This window comes from Eucyclogobius newberryi, unplaced genomic scaffold (genome assembly GCF_026437365.1).
Source record: "Eucyclogobius newberryi isolate DKJ021-1_F unplaced genomic scaffold, fEucNew1.0.hap1 SCAF_7, whole genome shotgun sequence".
Taxonomy (NCBI): Eukaryota; Metazoa; Chordata; class Actinopteri; order Gobiiformes; family Gobiidae; genus Eucyclogobius; species Eucyclogobius newberryi.
In genome coordinates, this window is record NW_027316389.1 from 10,754,106 (window position 1) to 10,771,178 (window position 17,073).

The 17,073-nt window shown below is 38.6% G+C and overlaps 1 protein-coding gene across 3 annotated transcripts in view; it reads right to left on the minus strand.

Moving 5' to 3' along the window:
* The window catches only part of fgd4a (FYVE, RhoGEF and PH domain containing 4a), a 54,657-nt gene that overhangs the window by 21,645 nt on the left and 15,939 nt on the right, over nucleotides 1-17,073 (minus strand). For 2 of the 3 annotated variants that reach the window (XM_072435634.1, XM_072435636.1), the window contains exon 2: nucleotides 5,303-5,383. In XM_072435634.1, coding sequence (XP_072291735.1) covers nucleotides 5,303-5,383 — 81 coding nt within the window. Of the gene's footprint in view, nucleotides 1-5,302; nucleotides 5,384-9,688; nucleotides 9,785-17,073 lie in introns of those variants that run through there. The other variant, XM_072435635.1, reaches the window with a different exon arrangement.

Sequence of the window (17,073 nt, forward strand, 5' to 3'; positions counted from 1 at the left end):
ACTAAACCAATCTGAGCCGCAACGAGTGACAGACTGGATGTTTTTGCAGGAAACAGCCCAAGGCCACTGTTTCTTCTCGTCAACATGTCTGTCCTGATCAAAACAACTGCTGGATTGCTGGATGGAGAACATGGAAATAAAACAGATTTGGTAAAAAGGAGGAAACATGAGAACCAAATAATTGGTTTTGAAAGTTTTTAAAATACAATTCATGCAGCTCATTACAGATATGACACTGTATGACAATTGAAATATAAGGTGTTTTGTTTTTTTTTTTGCTGTTGTAAAGAGTCTGTCTCATAGAATGATATTTATTATGTGCAACACTGGGCAATTAAAACGCCATCGAGAAGACGTCCAGTGAAAATAAAGAGCTAAGTAACAACACCATATTTATTTAGCAAGTACCACAATACCTGATTTGCAACAACAACTTTACAACCACAGACACTTTTGTAACAGTCAAATTTAACAGTACTGCGTGTCATCCGACATACAGTAGGTCTTAGGCAAAAGCTGAGGTAGAGCAATTCCAAAAGTGCTAATGAAACAAACAACAATTCTCAAATCATCAATAACATGACTTGTACCACTTTTGCGTTTCGTTTACTGCAGTATAAGTCGATATCACACCTGTAGAGGCCCCGGTGTGACCCGCTGCTGCTAATCCCCTGCAGCCCGTCGATCCAGCACAATTAGGCCAGCTTTAATTCTCCCGAGAGAGCCCTGACCTCATGTTTTCTACCTTCTACCCCTTTCTACCCCCCCCACCAGCTGCCTCGGGGTTGTGCTACCTGACCCTAAGCCCCGCCCACACCTGTCCCCAACATGACTGACGGATGTGTGTGCACTACACTGATTTTGCAAGCTGTGATTGTGAGAAAACACTTCATGACACACCTGTAAGCAAGCAATGTGTCCCCACCCTGTTTGTATTTTGAGGTCATCTTTGCTTTCCTCATGCTTTCGAAAACGTGACCGCTTTTGGCAAGTCGAAAGCATGTTTCTTAGTGTGTTAAATACAAATAAAATACTTACAAACTAGTCCAGTGTTTAAAAGTATACACTGTCCTGCCTCGCAAAAGAAAAGTTATAACACAGCCAAGCTCTTCAATTCTAGTTCAAATGGAAATGCAATATGTTTTATAAGCCACATTTGTATATTCTTCAAGGCATCACTTTAGTTTTAGAGGTAAATTCTCTCATAATTTAATCTGACAAATCCAACTTCTCATGAAAACATACAACATTTCATTATTTTCTGACACCTAGTGGTTGAAATTTCCCCCAGATTCCAACTGTTCAAAAATGTTTTTTTCTATTTCCTGGAGCAACAAGGTGATTCCAATCCAAGACGTTTTAAATCCAAACCAAATCTTCCAACGCATCAAACGTGCATAGAAACATGTGCAAAGGAACATAACCATAACAGAGAATTGCAAAACGTTGCTCTTTGACTGCACATCTAATCGTCATTATAAAGTATCCTACTCACCATGTGTTTACAATATGACGTGGACTATAGCATCCTTAATGAGGCAGAGAGCGTGTTCGGCTGTGAATCCAAAAGAGCGCCTGTGCCGAGGTCACAAACGATCCTCACTGACAAGCAACGGCATGTAGTGACTCAGCCGAGGGACAGGCTCAGGGACAGGCCCCGCCCCCCTTTCGCTCGCTTTCTCACACACAGACACACAGACACACAGACACACAGACACACAGACACACAGACACACAGACACACAGACACACAGACACACAGACACACAGACACACAGACACAGACACACACACACATAATTTAACCCTTTCATAGAACTACTCTGATAGGCATAACCACATCAAACCAGTGTACAGTATATTTATGAAAAAAAAAAAAAAAAAAAAAAAATACATATCCAGTAAATGCCATTTTGTTGCTCTGAGCTGACTAGACTGATTAGGTTGGAGAGTTTTTTACTCTACTTAATGTTTACTGCGTGCCCCTGGGAGAGACCACTGTGTATGTATGGGTATGCATGTCTGTGTGGAGCGGGCTGCAGGGTCGTGAGTTCGAAAAAAGTATTTTTATTCAGCAATAAACAAATCTGTCATGGTGAATAGAAAATAATAAATCTGGAGAAATTTGAGAATAGACAAAAGACATTCAAAAGTTGCTGCATTCTCTAGTTAATAACTGACAGTGCCGTAAAGTAACTATGCGTTTTGTACGATGAAGCAACAACGTCATTGCTTCTGCTTTTTGAACCATATATTTATTGCAGACAGGGCAGCAACAAACATCTTTTTCTAATTAATTCATCTAAAAATTATCATTTTCAATCAATCAATTAGTTCTTTGTGGAAGGCTCACAAATATGATAGGGGATATTTACATACAAAATGGCCGCACAGTTAACATATTTCCCATGTAGGAGTGGGTGATATTGATATCTCTATATTGTTTTGGAATATCCCTATAACAATATGCAGGCAATATTAAGTAAATCTAACAGAAAACATGTCTTTAAACATACTTTGTTAAATTATCAGAAAACAATTTAAATGCCTGTCAAATGAATCACAAACGTGCAAAAATACCACCTTATACCCTCATTTGAAAGTTTAAAACATAAATATTTACATACAAAAAACTAAAAACTCTTGAATCTGTGAACAGTCTTCCATTACTAAATCATCTTAAATACACTATAAACTACCTTTCAACAGAACAAGCTCAGTTTCGCATTTCAAACAATTACAACAACAACACTAAAAACTGAACATGCACCTTTTTCAGAAGCTTGCACGAGAAACTGGGGCTTGTCCATGCGTCGCATCGTTCTGTGAGAACTTCTAGGTGTGCTTGTCTGAATTCTGAATTATATATGAACAATCACATGTTTTGACAGGAAACCACTTTTATATTTAGTTATGCTGCCGTCAGTGGGGGATTTGGTTCTCTTGTTACTCTTCAATTTATATGCATGAGAAAGTTGCGAGCAGTGGCGCATGTTAGTCAGAGTGTGACGTGAGCAGGGACAGTCAAGACACCTCGAGGCCACTGAAATGACAGGTACGTTCAACAAACCAGTCGCACCAGTCACATTCCAGCACCTACATACCAGCAGAATTTGCACAATTTCAATTACTGTAATACAGCTTTAGATTTATCAGTAGCAGGAAGTCAATAGTTGGTCCAGAAAGTGGGTTAGTGTTCTCGCTTTAGCATAGAGCATTTTATGATACTGATAAACATAAATAAATGAGCTTTAATAGATAAATTGTACAAAGAACACACATTATGCGTGTTTCGTGTAAATATGATATTCAAGCTCAGTAAGGCTGCAGTCTTTTAGTCGTTTAGTCGATTGATTGGTCCATAATGTCGTAGTCGACCAAAATGTGTATTAGTGGGCCAATTATTTTATTTAGGTTAGAAGGATTTACTGTATATGGAAAATGGTGAAAAGGAGAAGACAAGGAGTAAGTAAGCTAAAGATTTGGGATTGAATTGTGATTATAAGCTGCTTTATTTTATACAACTTATATATATAAATACACAGTCATCTTGTACTTTGTGTATAAATAGTTTTCCATAAACTCCAGTGCAGTTGTAGTTTTGTGAGTGCAGTTTGGGTGGATACATACATAGAGATACTTTTTAAGACTTTTGAGATGTTTTCCCACACTAATCGATCGCCAATGCATGTCTTTAGTTGACCAAGTATTTCTTTAGTCGATAACAGCCCCTAGACCCCGGGTCACTCATGGATGGACTCCGGGCCGGATCCGGACCCAAGCGCAGTCCCGCCCAGACCCAAACCTCTGACATGAATCTTTGGAATGAGCATGAATATCATAAGCCCCTCATTCACTGAGAACGAGCAGTGCAGCCTCCCAGTGTGGGTTCAAATGAACTGGGAGTTTCAGTCTTTCCTTCGCGTCCTCTCTCTCTCTCACTCCAAACACACAGGAGCCCCACCTGCACCGCGAGCCCCACCTGCACCGCGAGCCCCACCTGCACCGCGAGCCCCACCTGCACCGCGAGCCCCACCAGGCCGATTATGATGTAAAAATATACATTATATCATAAAAGTGACGGCAAAGTGGCAGAAACCCTGTGACGTTCTGGACCTCGGCTTGTAGATGTTTTCTCAAACTGGACCTCGGTGAAGGTTTATTAGTGACTTTATATAGTTCAAATGTCAATGTACTACAAATAAACTAAGCAAAAGGTCGCTGCGAGTGCAATAAAAGTCTACGTATATGATAAATATTGACTGCTTAAAATGATCGTTCATTCTGTCATTTATTGAACGCAAGCGTAATCAAAGAGGATTGTAAAAATTTAAATTGTATTCAATATATGAGGAAAATTCAACCGCTAATGTGTAATTTACATAAGATTCCAACAACAAAGCCCTGTCTTAACTGCTCCCCAGACATTGCATACCCAAGACATAAGACAATAACTTTCTGTCTGAAGTCTCACATCAATAGCACATGTGTCTGTATCTCTGGTACTTTCTCCTAAACACCACAGACTTTCTTCAGATTAACCTCCTGGTCATCCTCTAATCCCAGCGCAGCAGTGGATTAGGACCCCAGTTTACGCCAGCAACGAGAGACGGCCCTTCACTGCATGTCGCCACCTCAACACGAAGAGTTTTCGATTGACAAGACGCGACAAAAAGTGTGAAAATGTGAGTGGCGAGGCAGACTCAAAAGAAGTCAGGTTTATTTTAAGAACAAATGAGAACGTAGGCATAAAGTGAAGAGAGAAACAGAAGCAGAGGAACAGGAGGGGGCCGGCCATTCATCACCGTGACGCGCAAAGGTGGGATAAGAATAGAGCAGCTTCTTCAGAGTCTGCATAGTGTAAGGTGCACACATCCTGTACCGGACTGTAAATCACAACTTTTTTCATAGTTTTGGCCGGGTTGCGACTTATACTTATATCTATACTTATATACTTATACTCCGGAGTGACTTATATGTGATATTATTTGTCATTTTCACACTTGCAACCGCATTTCATACTCCAGTGCAATTTATACATGTTTTTTTCTTCTCTATTATGCATTTTTCAGCTGGTGCGACTTGTACTCTGGTAAATACGGTATATGTACGTATATAAAACATATGTTGTGCCTTGGAATGGCAAATATTTACTTGCATCAGACGTAAAATCATGTAATATATAAAATGAATGTGCTGTTTGTGTGGTATAACATTGCTGTGATGTCCAAATGCAACACTAACCACAAATAATAAAGTAAAGTTAAAAAAAAGCAGCAGTGTAGAGCAGGTGCCGTCTCACCTTTGGAGTGTTCGATTTTCACAGCCACACAAGCCTCTTCAGCGCTTTCATTCTGGAAACAGCTCGAGTCGCCCTTTTTATCTGCAACACAAACATATTTCACCTGTAAGTCAGTAAGTACACCAATTGCAGTTTCCAACAATTCAAGTCACTGTTTTCAGGGCAAAGAAACAGAAGTTAAAGCTTGAAAATCTAAAAATAAATCCCCAAAAAACAAATAAAAAGAGCATGTGGAGGCATTTCCGTGCAGCTGTGTTTGACAGAGCAGAGTCGACAGTGTTTGCTTTCAGGATGAAAAGGAATAAAGCGCCCCTTCGAGAGAGGATGCTTAATTAGTGAGGCTGTGATTTGTCGGGCACTGTCTGCAGGGAGAGCTCACAGACTCACAACAAACACCTTCACTGTGCACATAAAAGATTAAAGACGATAGATATAGTACGGCGGGAGAACAAACAACACAAGAGTTATATCAAAGCAGATACAAAGACAACACGGCTTAGTTTAGATCGAAGGCATTGTTTGACTATCAGCCCTGATTCACCGGTTGCAGATATTGATAATAATATGATGTATATTCTGAAAATACCAGCTACAGTATATACTTTTGCCCATCTACCAGAGGATATTGGGTTGAACCTTAATGTTCACTGCCATGTGTCCCTGTGTAAGACAATTTAACGTACCCACATTCAACCCATATTATGATTAAAAACATTCTTTTTTTATGCAACTGAAGGTCATTTTCAACACAAAATACAGTGTCTAGTTTTAATATTTGATTGAGTCATATGTCAGACTGTATAACAAACACTGCTAGCCCTGAACACGTGCAATACTTGACTGACTTAATCATGTGCAATACTGACTTAACCATGTGCAATTACTGTCATACTCACAAGCAATTAAGGCCATATTCATGTGCATATAACTGATGTAAATAAGAGTGTTTACTTACCATTAGTTTTAGTATTATTCAGTCTTATGCTAGCTATTTTTACTTTACCTTACTTTATTTTATTATAATTTACCTTATTCTATTTTAATTTTAATTTTAATCTTTTTATTTTATTTTTTCCTCCATTCCCTATTAAGATATGAGAGGAGTTTTGTTAATAAACGTTTTTTGTTTTGTTTATAAGAGTTCTTCTATTAACTTCCTATAAGTTATCTGTCCTTCCCTCTGTATCTACTGCGTTGTAACACTGAAATTTCCCCATGTGTGGACAATAAAGGAATATCTTATCTTATCTCATATCTGGGTATTGATTCTTTTGACAATTTAATAGCAGGGCATCCAATGTTACTTAGACCAATGCCAGTGTCAGTCAAAATGCAAAACACAAAATCACTGCTTCTATTCCAGTTGCTCATATAACAATGACGCCAGTGCTGATACAGGCAATTAAAGAGGAACTGAAATGTGGAAAACTGTTATGCAAATGACAGTAAAAGTTATTTCAGAGACTTGTGAGAAATCTGACTACAGTAGTAGATACATGGCCGGTCTGGGCGGCGTAGTTTTAACAGTGGGCTATGGGAGGAGCAGGGTAAACGGTGTAGAAGAGGTATAACGTCCTGGCGCAGGGATTAGACGAGGGCTTTCTCCTCGCACCATCTGGAGTCCTCCTGACGGGCCTGCTGCTGTTCAACCACACACACTTCAACACTTAGGACCCCAGACTGCTGCTGGAGATCACTGCGGTGGGCCTGACATGAGTAAGCTGCTTATTGTATGCATGATGCACGTCTTATGCACCCCACTGAGTCAGACGTGGACATGTGACCACATCTCTTTGGAACGATGAGGGGAAATTGACTAGAGATGCAACTATCAATTATTTCAAGAGTCAACTAGTCAGCGATTCTTTTTCAGAATAGCCCATTTACTTATTTAACTTACTACTTTTTAAAAGGACAAATATTATGCATTATTTGTTGAGTATCTCTACCATGAAAATAATGTTAAAAGTAACTCTGGCTTTTCCCCATGATAGGAACTGGCCTTTTGGCTCCATCTGCTGGCTGCAGAGGGAATTACATAGGAGAGAAACAAATGCTAGCTTTCCTACGACATTCTCATGCAGCCACGCAGTTGTAGTGATTGTAATTAGGCCTCAGAAATGGACTTAAAAACAGCTTTGCCATGTACATAAACAGACAATCACATCGCACATCAGGGGAAGTGTTTTTGGCGCACAGAGGAGAGAGGATTTTCTTAAACACAAATCAATCAAACTGGTGTGAATGAAGCTAAATCGACTATTACATTTGACAAGGGAACAATGCTATAACATGGTTTAAAACTTGTTTCGCATAACATGTGTCCTTTAAATACATTATTAATCAACTAAAAGTTGAACTATAGAGTTTGAGGCCTCTAGATGGTGTATAAAGTGTATCAATGTCAATATTAAAAAAGGTCTTTTACATGTTTTAGTCTGTATAGTACAGATTACGCCCTGATCTTTAGACTTACAATAGCCTCTTACAAATGGCTCCAAATTCGCAACAGTTTTATTTATAACAAAGTGCTTTTTACCTTCAATTCAACCAAGGCATTTATCACAGCTCACACCAGTTGAGTGCTATAAACATGTTGTCTATCGCATGCGACCATCCGCAGGCTGTTGACAGAAGCTTTGTCTCAGTTTACAGTTACTGCCAAACACACAGGCGCAGCACCCAGACTGACCCAGTGAAATATTACCTTTTCCTGACCTACGGCGTTTTAGATAAGGAAAAAAGCAGTTACTTGTTCTAAAATACAACAATTTCAAACTTTGATTCTGAACAATAGGCTTGATACTCGATGCCAGGTTTGATACCACAATGACAATAAAAACAACAACAAAAAAACACTCTTTTTAGATAATACAGAGTAATTTATATAATTTATAGCGTCAGATTCTTTCAAATTAATCATAGTGGTCTTATATTAGGTCTGGTACAGATCAAGACCATTCAGCAGGAAGATTTTGTCTCTATTATATCTAGTGTTGATACTAGTTTTGTCTCTATTATATCTAGTTTTGATACTAGTTTTGTCTCTATTATATCTAGTTTTGATACTAGTTTTGTCTCTATTATATCTAGTGTTGATACTAGTTTTGTCTCTATTATATCTAGTGTTGATACTAGTTTTGTCTCGATTATATCTAGTGTTGATACTAGTTTTGTCTCGATTATATCTAGTGTTGATACTAGTTTTGTCTCTATTATATCTAGTTTTGATACTAGTTTTGTCTCTATTATATCTAGTGTTGATTCTAGTTTTGTCTCTATTATATCTAGTGTTGATACTAGTTTTGTCTCTATTATATCTAGTTTTGATACTAGTTTTGTCTCTATTATATCTAGTGTTGATTCTAGTTTTGTCTCTATTATATCTAGTGTTGATACTAGTTTTGTCTCTATTATATCTAGTTTTGATACTAGTTTTGTCTCTATTATATCTAGTGTTGATACTAGTTTTGTCTCTATTATATCTAGTGTTGATACTAGTTTTGTCTCTATTATATCTAGTTTTGATACTAGTTTTGTCTCTATTATATCTAGTGTTGATACTAGTTTTGTCTCTATTATATCTAGTGTTGATACTAGTTTTGTCTCTATTATATCTAGTGTTGATACTAGTTTTGTCTCTATTATATCTAGTGTTGATACTAGTTTTAGTCTCTATCTGTTAGTATCCCGGTATGTATACATAGATATATTTTGTTTTTGAAAAAATAGTAGAACAAGAAACGAAAAAAGAAAAAGAGTAGTAGTCTGACATATGTTCCCTTTTGTCCCAATGTCTGGCAAATCTGTCCTGGTATAATTTGTTTTATATTTTAATATAAAACATGCTTCTTCTTTTATATTAGGACATACAAGTAACATATAATGGTAAAAAAGCAAACAATAATATATCTAAATCTCAATTTAGAAAATGCTTGCTACGTTTTGGCGCTCCGTCAGGAAAGGGCAGTATGTTTTCAAGACATGTAAATGTAGTAAATGTGAGTATTTGTTACAATAATTTAAATCGTGTAGTAGCAGACTAATATTTTGCCCACTCCTCCTGCATGTGACAGTATCAGAAGTCACTGTAATTATGAATGACAAGCTAAGGACAAAGAGCGCAAACAGCATGCAATACTACACACACGGCTCGAAATGAACTCAATGTAGAAATACCAGTTCATCACTATTTTTAGAGTTCACCCATGACATACACAAGAAAACACACTGTGCTGTATGTCAAATCAATCATTACATTTTGATTTGATTTCGCTCCTTCAAGTCGCATCATTACAAATTACAGACAAAATGTTGTACTTCCTTATAACCTGGTACTCACTGCCAATAACAACCTCGATCCCTCGCTGCCCTTATGTACTTTACCTGTGCACACCCGCCTCCAAAACGGCTGGTGTTTTCCCCACCTCTCCATCGCATCGACTCTGTCCATATCCGAGTGTTCACGTTTGATTGATCCCCATCGAAATCCAAACAGTGAGACAAAGAGTTTTCCTGGACTGATTGGCCGGCCGATATCTAATCCTCTGTGTTTACTTATCAAGCGCTCGCGGTACTGGAGTCGACACTGTACAAACCGGTTCCCTAGGAACCCAGAGTCGCCAGGTAACGCAGGCACAACGCAGAGGCCCAGAGTGAATCAGAGGGAGGAGGACCGCCCTTCAAGATCCACGGCTACCTTCACTATTTACATAATAATACCGTTTGGAAGGTTAGAGTGTACGGGACACACAGCAAGAGGGCATGGGGGGAGGAGGTAAAGGGAAAGTGGGAGGACACACTAAATCATAGTTTAGAGAAAGTGTGCAAACAGCAGAAGTAAATGGTAAATTACTATTTTTATTTACCATATAATCATGCTTTAAGATGCTCCCTTTCATGGTGAGGCACCTGTTTTTTGTTATTTTCCACAAGAACAAAGTGCAAGTAGAGCAGAAGTAGAGCTTACAGATAATACAAGTTAAAGGTAAGGGACTTCTGCAGGGATGTCAAGGTTATTCGGTTAATCGAGGTCAGGTCACAATATGAACTAAAGAATTATAGATGAGAACATTTTAGGTGCACAATTATGTATTTTTAATTGAATCTATAGTCCAAAAATACATTTAAATATAAGGAACCTTTTACTTGGCTGTTTTTTGTCAAATTAACTTCATTAAGTCATTCAGAAAGCTCAGATGCTGTATAGTAACACAATAGACTATGGAATGAAAGACAATTTAAGATTTCACTGATGTTTTGTCACTAAAAATGTATATTGTGTCAACCCTACTTCTGAGCAATAAATAAATACATTTCAACACCATTGTACTAGAAGCAAAGGACTTTTAAAGTACTTTCCACATTCAGTCCTGCCTGTCTTGATACAAGCCTGAGGAGAAAGTCCGTTTGTATTGGATCTTGATAAAAGACAAGAAAAAAGAGGAGGGAAAGAGGCTAAGTAAACCCTTCTTTGAACAGAAATGGAGGTTTGGGGTACAACCTGAGAGTACAGCACTCTTTTGTCAACTTGGCAGAACAAGTCAAATGATAATGTGGAATTCGACTGGCGTAACTCAGACACAATAGGCCCTAATGACTCAGTGTGTGAAACTGGCAGACTAGTAAACAAAGCAGTTTTAGTTGGTAGTTAGCTATACTCCTCCCAGTGGGCAGGGATCTTCAGATTGAGAATGACTTGCATATGGAAGTCGAAGTCCGGGTGCTACCTTTGAAACTTTTCCTACCAAATACCACGTCTGGACAAAGGGATCATTACATCCACATCTTGATTAAAGGTGTTCAGACGTAATAAAATGCTCAGTTTCTGTTTGTAGTGTTCCTTAATATCTTCAGAATTCAAAATTCAACACATAATTACAGACACATTATCTAGTACAGAAAGATTACGCTGCACATTTGATTTATATCCACCTACTGTATCTATAGAGGAATGCGCCCGGCTTTCAGTTTTATTTGATCCCATCCCACACAACCCACTGATCTACATTTGACTTAATCCTAATCCCAATACAAAAATATAATCACAGGAAGGGATCAGCATTAATGACAGAATAATGAGGGGAAAAGGCTCGACATAAACACACAGCAGCCTCCACAAGGGATAGAGAACGCAACACCCGCCTATGTTTATTTGCATATCACAGGCCTAGATTGAGATAACTACCATTCATTTGAAACTCATACATAATGTAAAGGGGGCGCGTATTAATATGCAAAGTCACACCCCTCTAATCAGGAGACGTGGGGCCGATAATGGGCCGTGCGCGCCCTCGGTGTGGCTGAGGCTTTCATGGTTGACGCAGCTTTTCCCTCGCACCAGATGTGGCCGTCCCTGTTCACTCCTGCCTTTCCATTAGGGCCAATTACCAAAAGAGTTATGGTTTTCTGTCACCAGCATAATAGAGGGGAAATTAAAAGGCCTTGTAAAGCCTTTATGTGGCCAGGGCAACCAGATGAGACTCTGCTTTTTTCGATTTATGGGGAAAATAGGAACGTATGGGCGACCTTGGCAGCGGCAATACCAATCTGCAGTAAAAGCAGCGCGACAAAATGAGCCAAATTAGCCAATGTAACAGAGAGATCAAATGGTAGAGGAGAGACAGGAAAATATATCGTAAACATGCCCTAAAAGTTCATTTAGAAACTTGTATTCACACTGTCAGGCTAAACAGGAGGACGAAACGAGAACTAAACCTTAAGTCTACACGAGGACTAAACTGGGCTCGGATCAGATGCATAAAAGCATAAAATGCATAAAAGTTGTCATACTGACTGTAATCATACTTTTCAATCTCATTCTCATTTAATGTAAACCTTTAAACACAATAAAACTGCACAATATATTGCAAAAAATATCTATATCGCGATCGATTTCAATCTAATGACGCCATGGTTCTCCGGCTGACAGAAATGTGCTGTAGTTAAAATAAAAACCTTAAAATTAAGGCAGATTTTATTCATGATTTTTCTTAATTTAGTCTTGGGTTTGCCTCAGTTGAGTTTGAATAATACATTAAGGCTTTAATACTTCAAAATATAAAAATGCAGGCATGGGTTTAACAGGTTTAACATAACTGAAATAACTGTCAAAAAAGTGTGTTAAAATACTGCAATAAAATTGATATCACAAATCTTATCCCTCAATAATTTCCAATGTTGTACAGCCCTAATGTACGATATTACCTCCTTTTTGCACTTTACTTGGCTCCAGCAGTGATTATATCAGCTATATTATCATAATACTTAATAATACTGGGTCTGCTAGTATCAAAAATGAATTGTAGTTAACAACTTATTGTTTTATTTGACCAATTTCTGCTCTTCATCAGATGAAGTTTGCTATCAAATTTAAATAAAGTTGACTTTTTGCCACATAAATGGAAAATACATAATCAATTATAGAGATGAGCGGCTAGATACCAAAATATTTATATATTAATAGTGACTGATGTATCAAAAATATAGAGGCTTACTATTTGTAACTTATATTGTTGAATATCTGCACATTAATTGATTTTTGGATCTGTTAAAACTAGGGTGGATTGAAGATAATGATGATGATGATGACATACGCCAAGATGATATACGCTGCTGTATTATCATCTGATATCGGATCAAAACAAATGTAAAAATTGACTGGTATCGCCCGTCACTCCTCAATGTTTGGAGAGAGAACATCGACAGCTACAGTCACTCTCGTTTCCTCAACTCATCAGGCTTTTATACTCTTGCTATTCTACACAAATGAGTCGTATCTTTCTCCATTATTTGTTCTTCTTTTGTGCCATTCATCAGCTCTCCCTCCCCCACAGTGACCTGCAGCGGGCCTACCTTGGATAACGGATCACAGCTGCCGAGCGGGACCTCCCAAATGTGTCAATCAATACGATGTCCATCCAATGCCCGGGTCGGACGGGGTCTCAACAGACTCGAGCGTTCAACAGCCAACAACAGCCTGCTCTTTCTGATAAGACTCGAGTAAACAGATTGGAAATGTCTCCCAGATTAAGAACAGATATGTGAAACTGACCTATATCTAAAGCCAATGGGAGCTCGTCTATTAAAATAAACCCAAATATTGCAGTCGGAGTTTGTAGTCTCAAAGGTGGAGTCTCCAGAGACTTTTATAAATATAACGTCCAGATGCCATGTAAAACGATAAATAAATCCAAGCCAAAATAGCCTATACTTTCAGAGTTTCCATCAACAACTTCCTAGACTTCACATGCGGCTCAAAAATAAACCTGTGAGAATTGTTGTAGCCGTTTGATTTTCCGCTTGTGCAAAAGTTTATCCGAGCCTGAAATAGAGCAGAGATACTTTTAGAATAGCAGAGATACTTTTGGAAAATCCGCAGTGAAAAGGTTGAAAGTGACAAGCTTTGACCTAAAGAAATAAAGAAAGTTTAATGAGGAAAGAAGAAGCTGAAATCACAAGAGCTCGTGTCATTTTTGAGCCAGGGTAAATGTTATATATTGTAGGCTTTGTGTATCTTAAATGTTTTTAGTCAGAAGAAAGGGTTAGAAGAGATCAATAAGAGAATCAACAGACACACATTAGCCCCAAATTGTTGGCGCTTAACCTTCTATGCAAATGTATTTAAATCAATCAATGGTTAGAATCAATTATGGATTTGTGCTCAATAGAGGTGGACAATATATAGAATTTAGATATTGTGAATTTTGAATATTTTGAAGACATGCAACATTTGAATATTGTGTTAAAAAAACGGGTTCAAGATGAGATTTCTGCAATTTTGTGATTATTTGTACAGATATATCTCATTTGCCTGATAATCAAACCTCAATTAAACATGTTTTAACAGATTTCTATTGCACTGACATGATATCGCCAGAATATCGTTAGCTAAACATATTGAGATATTAATTTTTCTCAGTATCGTCCACCTCTAGAAGAAGAAAGTTTAGAAAGAGATAAATAACAGCACAGACAGAATCACAATAACCCCACATTTGGCTCGTTTAGTGCCATAGGAACACAACCCCGGGATTTTAGATTAAGGCAAATCCTTTAAACCTAAGCCATCCAAACCTTTTATGCAAATTCAATCGATAGAATCAATCACGGATTTGTGCCAACAAGTGCCTTTTCTTCAATTTTTGGACCGTCTACACTTAAAAGCTCCAAACACTGTCACCTTGAGCACCGCTTTTCAAACTGCTGCTGTTCTTTTCTTCTGCCACACTCTTTCATTGCCGCTCGTGTGTGAAATGCTACTAACTAAAGCTGTAGTCTGGATGTTTTAAGATGAATTATAATGTGCCACTCTCGACGCATTATGTTCAACACAGCTAAATGTCCTTCTGTGAGCCCCGTTTTCTGCATTAAGAAAACATTACCCATCAGATATTCATTAATGCTGAAGAGACCTGGCGGGATGCATTATGGATGGAGTCGATTGAGGCTAATGCCAATCAAACAGTGTGGGCCCAAAACTTGCATCTCAAAAGGGGCTCATTGTGCGCTCGATGAATGAGCCTTAAGACTTGGGCTGTCGGAACAACATGCTCTCCACACAGCGCTGGAATGCTCTGAAAGCGAAAGCACGCAGCCAAGACTGGGCCCGAAATGAAGACAACAGGAGACGGAAGACAAAACCACCCAAAACTTCCTCTTTCTCAAAACTGAAAAAAACTGAAATATTCTTGAAACACGCTTGAATGCAGAAGGCTCAATTATTCCTACGTGCATAAGTGTATAGTCTGCGTGTTGAGAGTCCTTCTAGTCCCTTCAAGGTCAATCTGCACTTGTACCAGCCCGAAAGACAAACCGTCCCCGGCCCAGAGGCGACAGAGGAGACGAACGCCCGGCTGCCAAACACCGAACGTGCAATGCTTTCCGACAGCAATGACAAAGCACTTTATAGAAGAGCTGGTGGAGCCTCTGTGGGGATTCTGCCTTCAAACGCGTGAAGGAGGAGGACATTTTTGAATCGCCTTTCGTGGACGAGTGAATGGTTGTATTCATTCAGCTCATGTCCTTATGTAATTTGGATTAATTAAACTGCATCAGGTTCAATTGTGCAATAAGAGAGACATTGAAAAACATGCGTACAACATTTACATCACTAAACTGACAAATACTCTGTGCAATTATGTGATTATTGCATTGTTGATGTAGAAGATTTATGAAGATAATAAACTGCTGTGACCAACCAAAATATGGGAGGAGACACATTTTCCTCAACAGGCACGTGACAAGATGAGATTTTCACACGTGTAATACATAAATTGGCGACCCAGTTCACACAGTTATGGGCTCAAAAACGTGTCTTTCCTCATTATGTATATTTTTGCTTCTGCTTTTTAATCTGCAGCTTTTCAAAATGCAATTTATCAGCGCTTGTTCGGAGCCAAAAGTAAAACCTCACGAGATCCTTTTCTGCAATTTTACCATTGTGGCACGAGATGTTGTCCTGTCTTTACAAAATACACAAATATAGTGAATCAACTGTATTTATGATTTGAATTCATCACCTAACTCTCTCTACCACCTCAGCCCAACTACAGTTTAGTATCGAAAGTAGATACTAAGACAGCTGTTTGACAAGTTGTCTGACCACATTACACTAGACATTTCCCCTTCTTTTAGCACATTTCAGCACCAAAGATGTCGCAAGTCAGCGTGAGCACATGCAAAAATGAAAATCCCACCAAACCCCCCGAACACTCATTTTTGAAGCTCACGAACGACGATTGCGTCTCGAGACTTGACACTTTGCTGGATCAGTGCTGAACGATGCCAGATAAGTTGAGCGAAGCTTCCTGTGTTTCAAAAGTCATTAGTAATCTTGTTTCCTCTGCTCCTGTATTTCTATCAGAGTGATCCCCCAGCGAGGATCGTGGTTGGAATATGCTCTCGTGAACATATGTCCGTCTCAACACGAGCAGCGGGATCTGATAACGCCGCTGTAACGTGCTGCCTCCTTCCTGGGACGCTAGGACTCGCAGACACAGCAGACGGGAAATATATGAGTGCAGATAAAGTTAATAGTTCCCAGTGCAGAGATATGTTCAGGATGCAGTGGACGGAGTGGACAGAGTGGACATGGGGAGGAGGCTGAAGAGGAAACGGCTCGTTAAAAAAAAGGTTTAACGGTACTGATCATTTAAACAGTGTGAGAAAACACCAAATGATGAAAGGAAGTCAAAGCCTATGCGAAAATGGTCATATTTTCATCTAAAAAAGGTTTACGCAACAGTAACAACTTGGAGTGTTACGATTATTGTTGAGAAAAAATAAACAGGATTTAACGCAATTACTGAGGACGGATCAAATAACTGTGAAATCTTCTTTTATTTGGATTATTATAACACTTTACAATTCTTCAGGTGTGTGCCCAGCTTTATGAAATAACACTTTATGAATGACAAAATAAAATAAACGTGACAAAAACAGTGCTTTTGCTTCACAATTTCAGTTCACAATTACAGTTCTTCTGATTATATTGTGACCTAAATAATCACAACTGTTGATTAATCTCATAATCTTGGCATCCCTAGTAACCAATCAGCTGTAACTTTTCTTATGACTTTGGCCTAAAGGGAGGTACACCCTGGACAATGGCCTGTTGAGCAGCCGGACAAATAATTACAAGGAACCACTCAGGTTCAGGCAAATTAAAATCAAGCCCATACATTCAGCAGGAAAAATGAGATTCACTTTAATTAACATGTCTGTCTTTGGTAAACAGGATTAAAATGAAGACTAGGAGACTCCTACACATT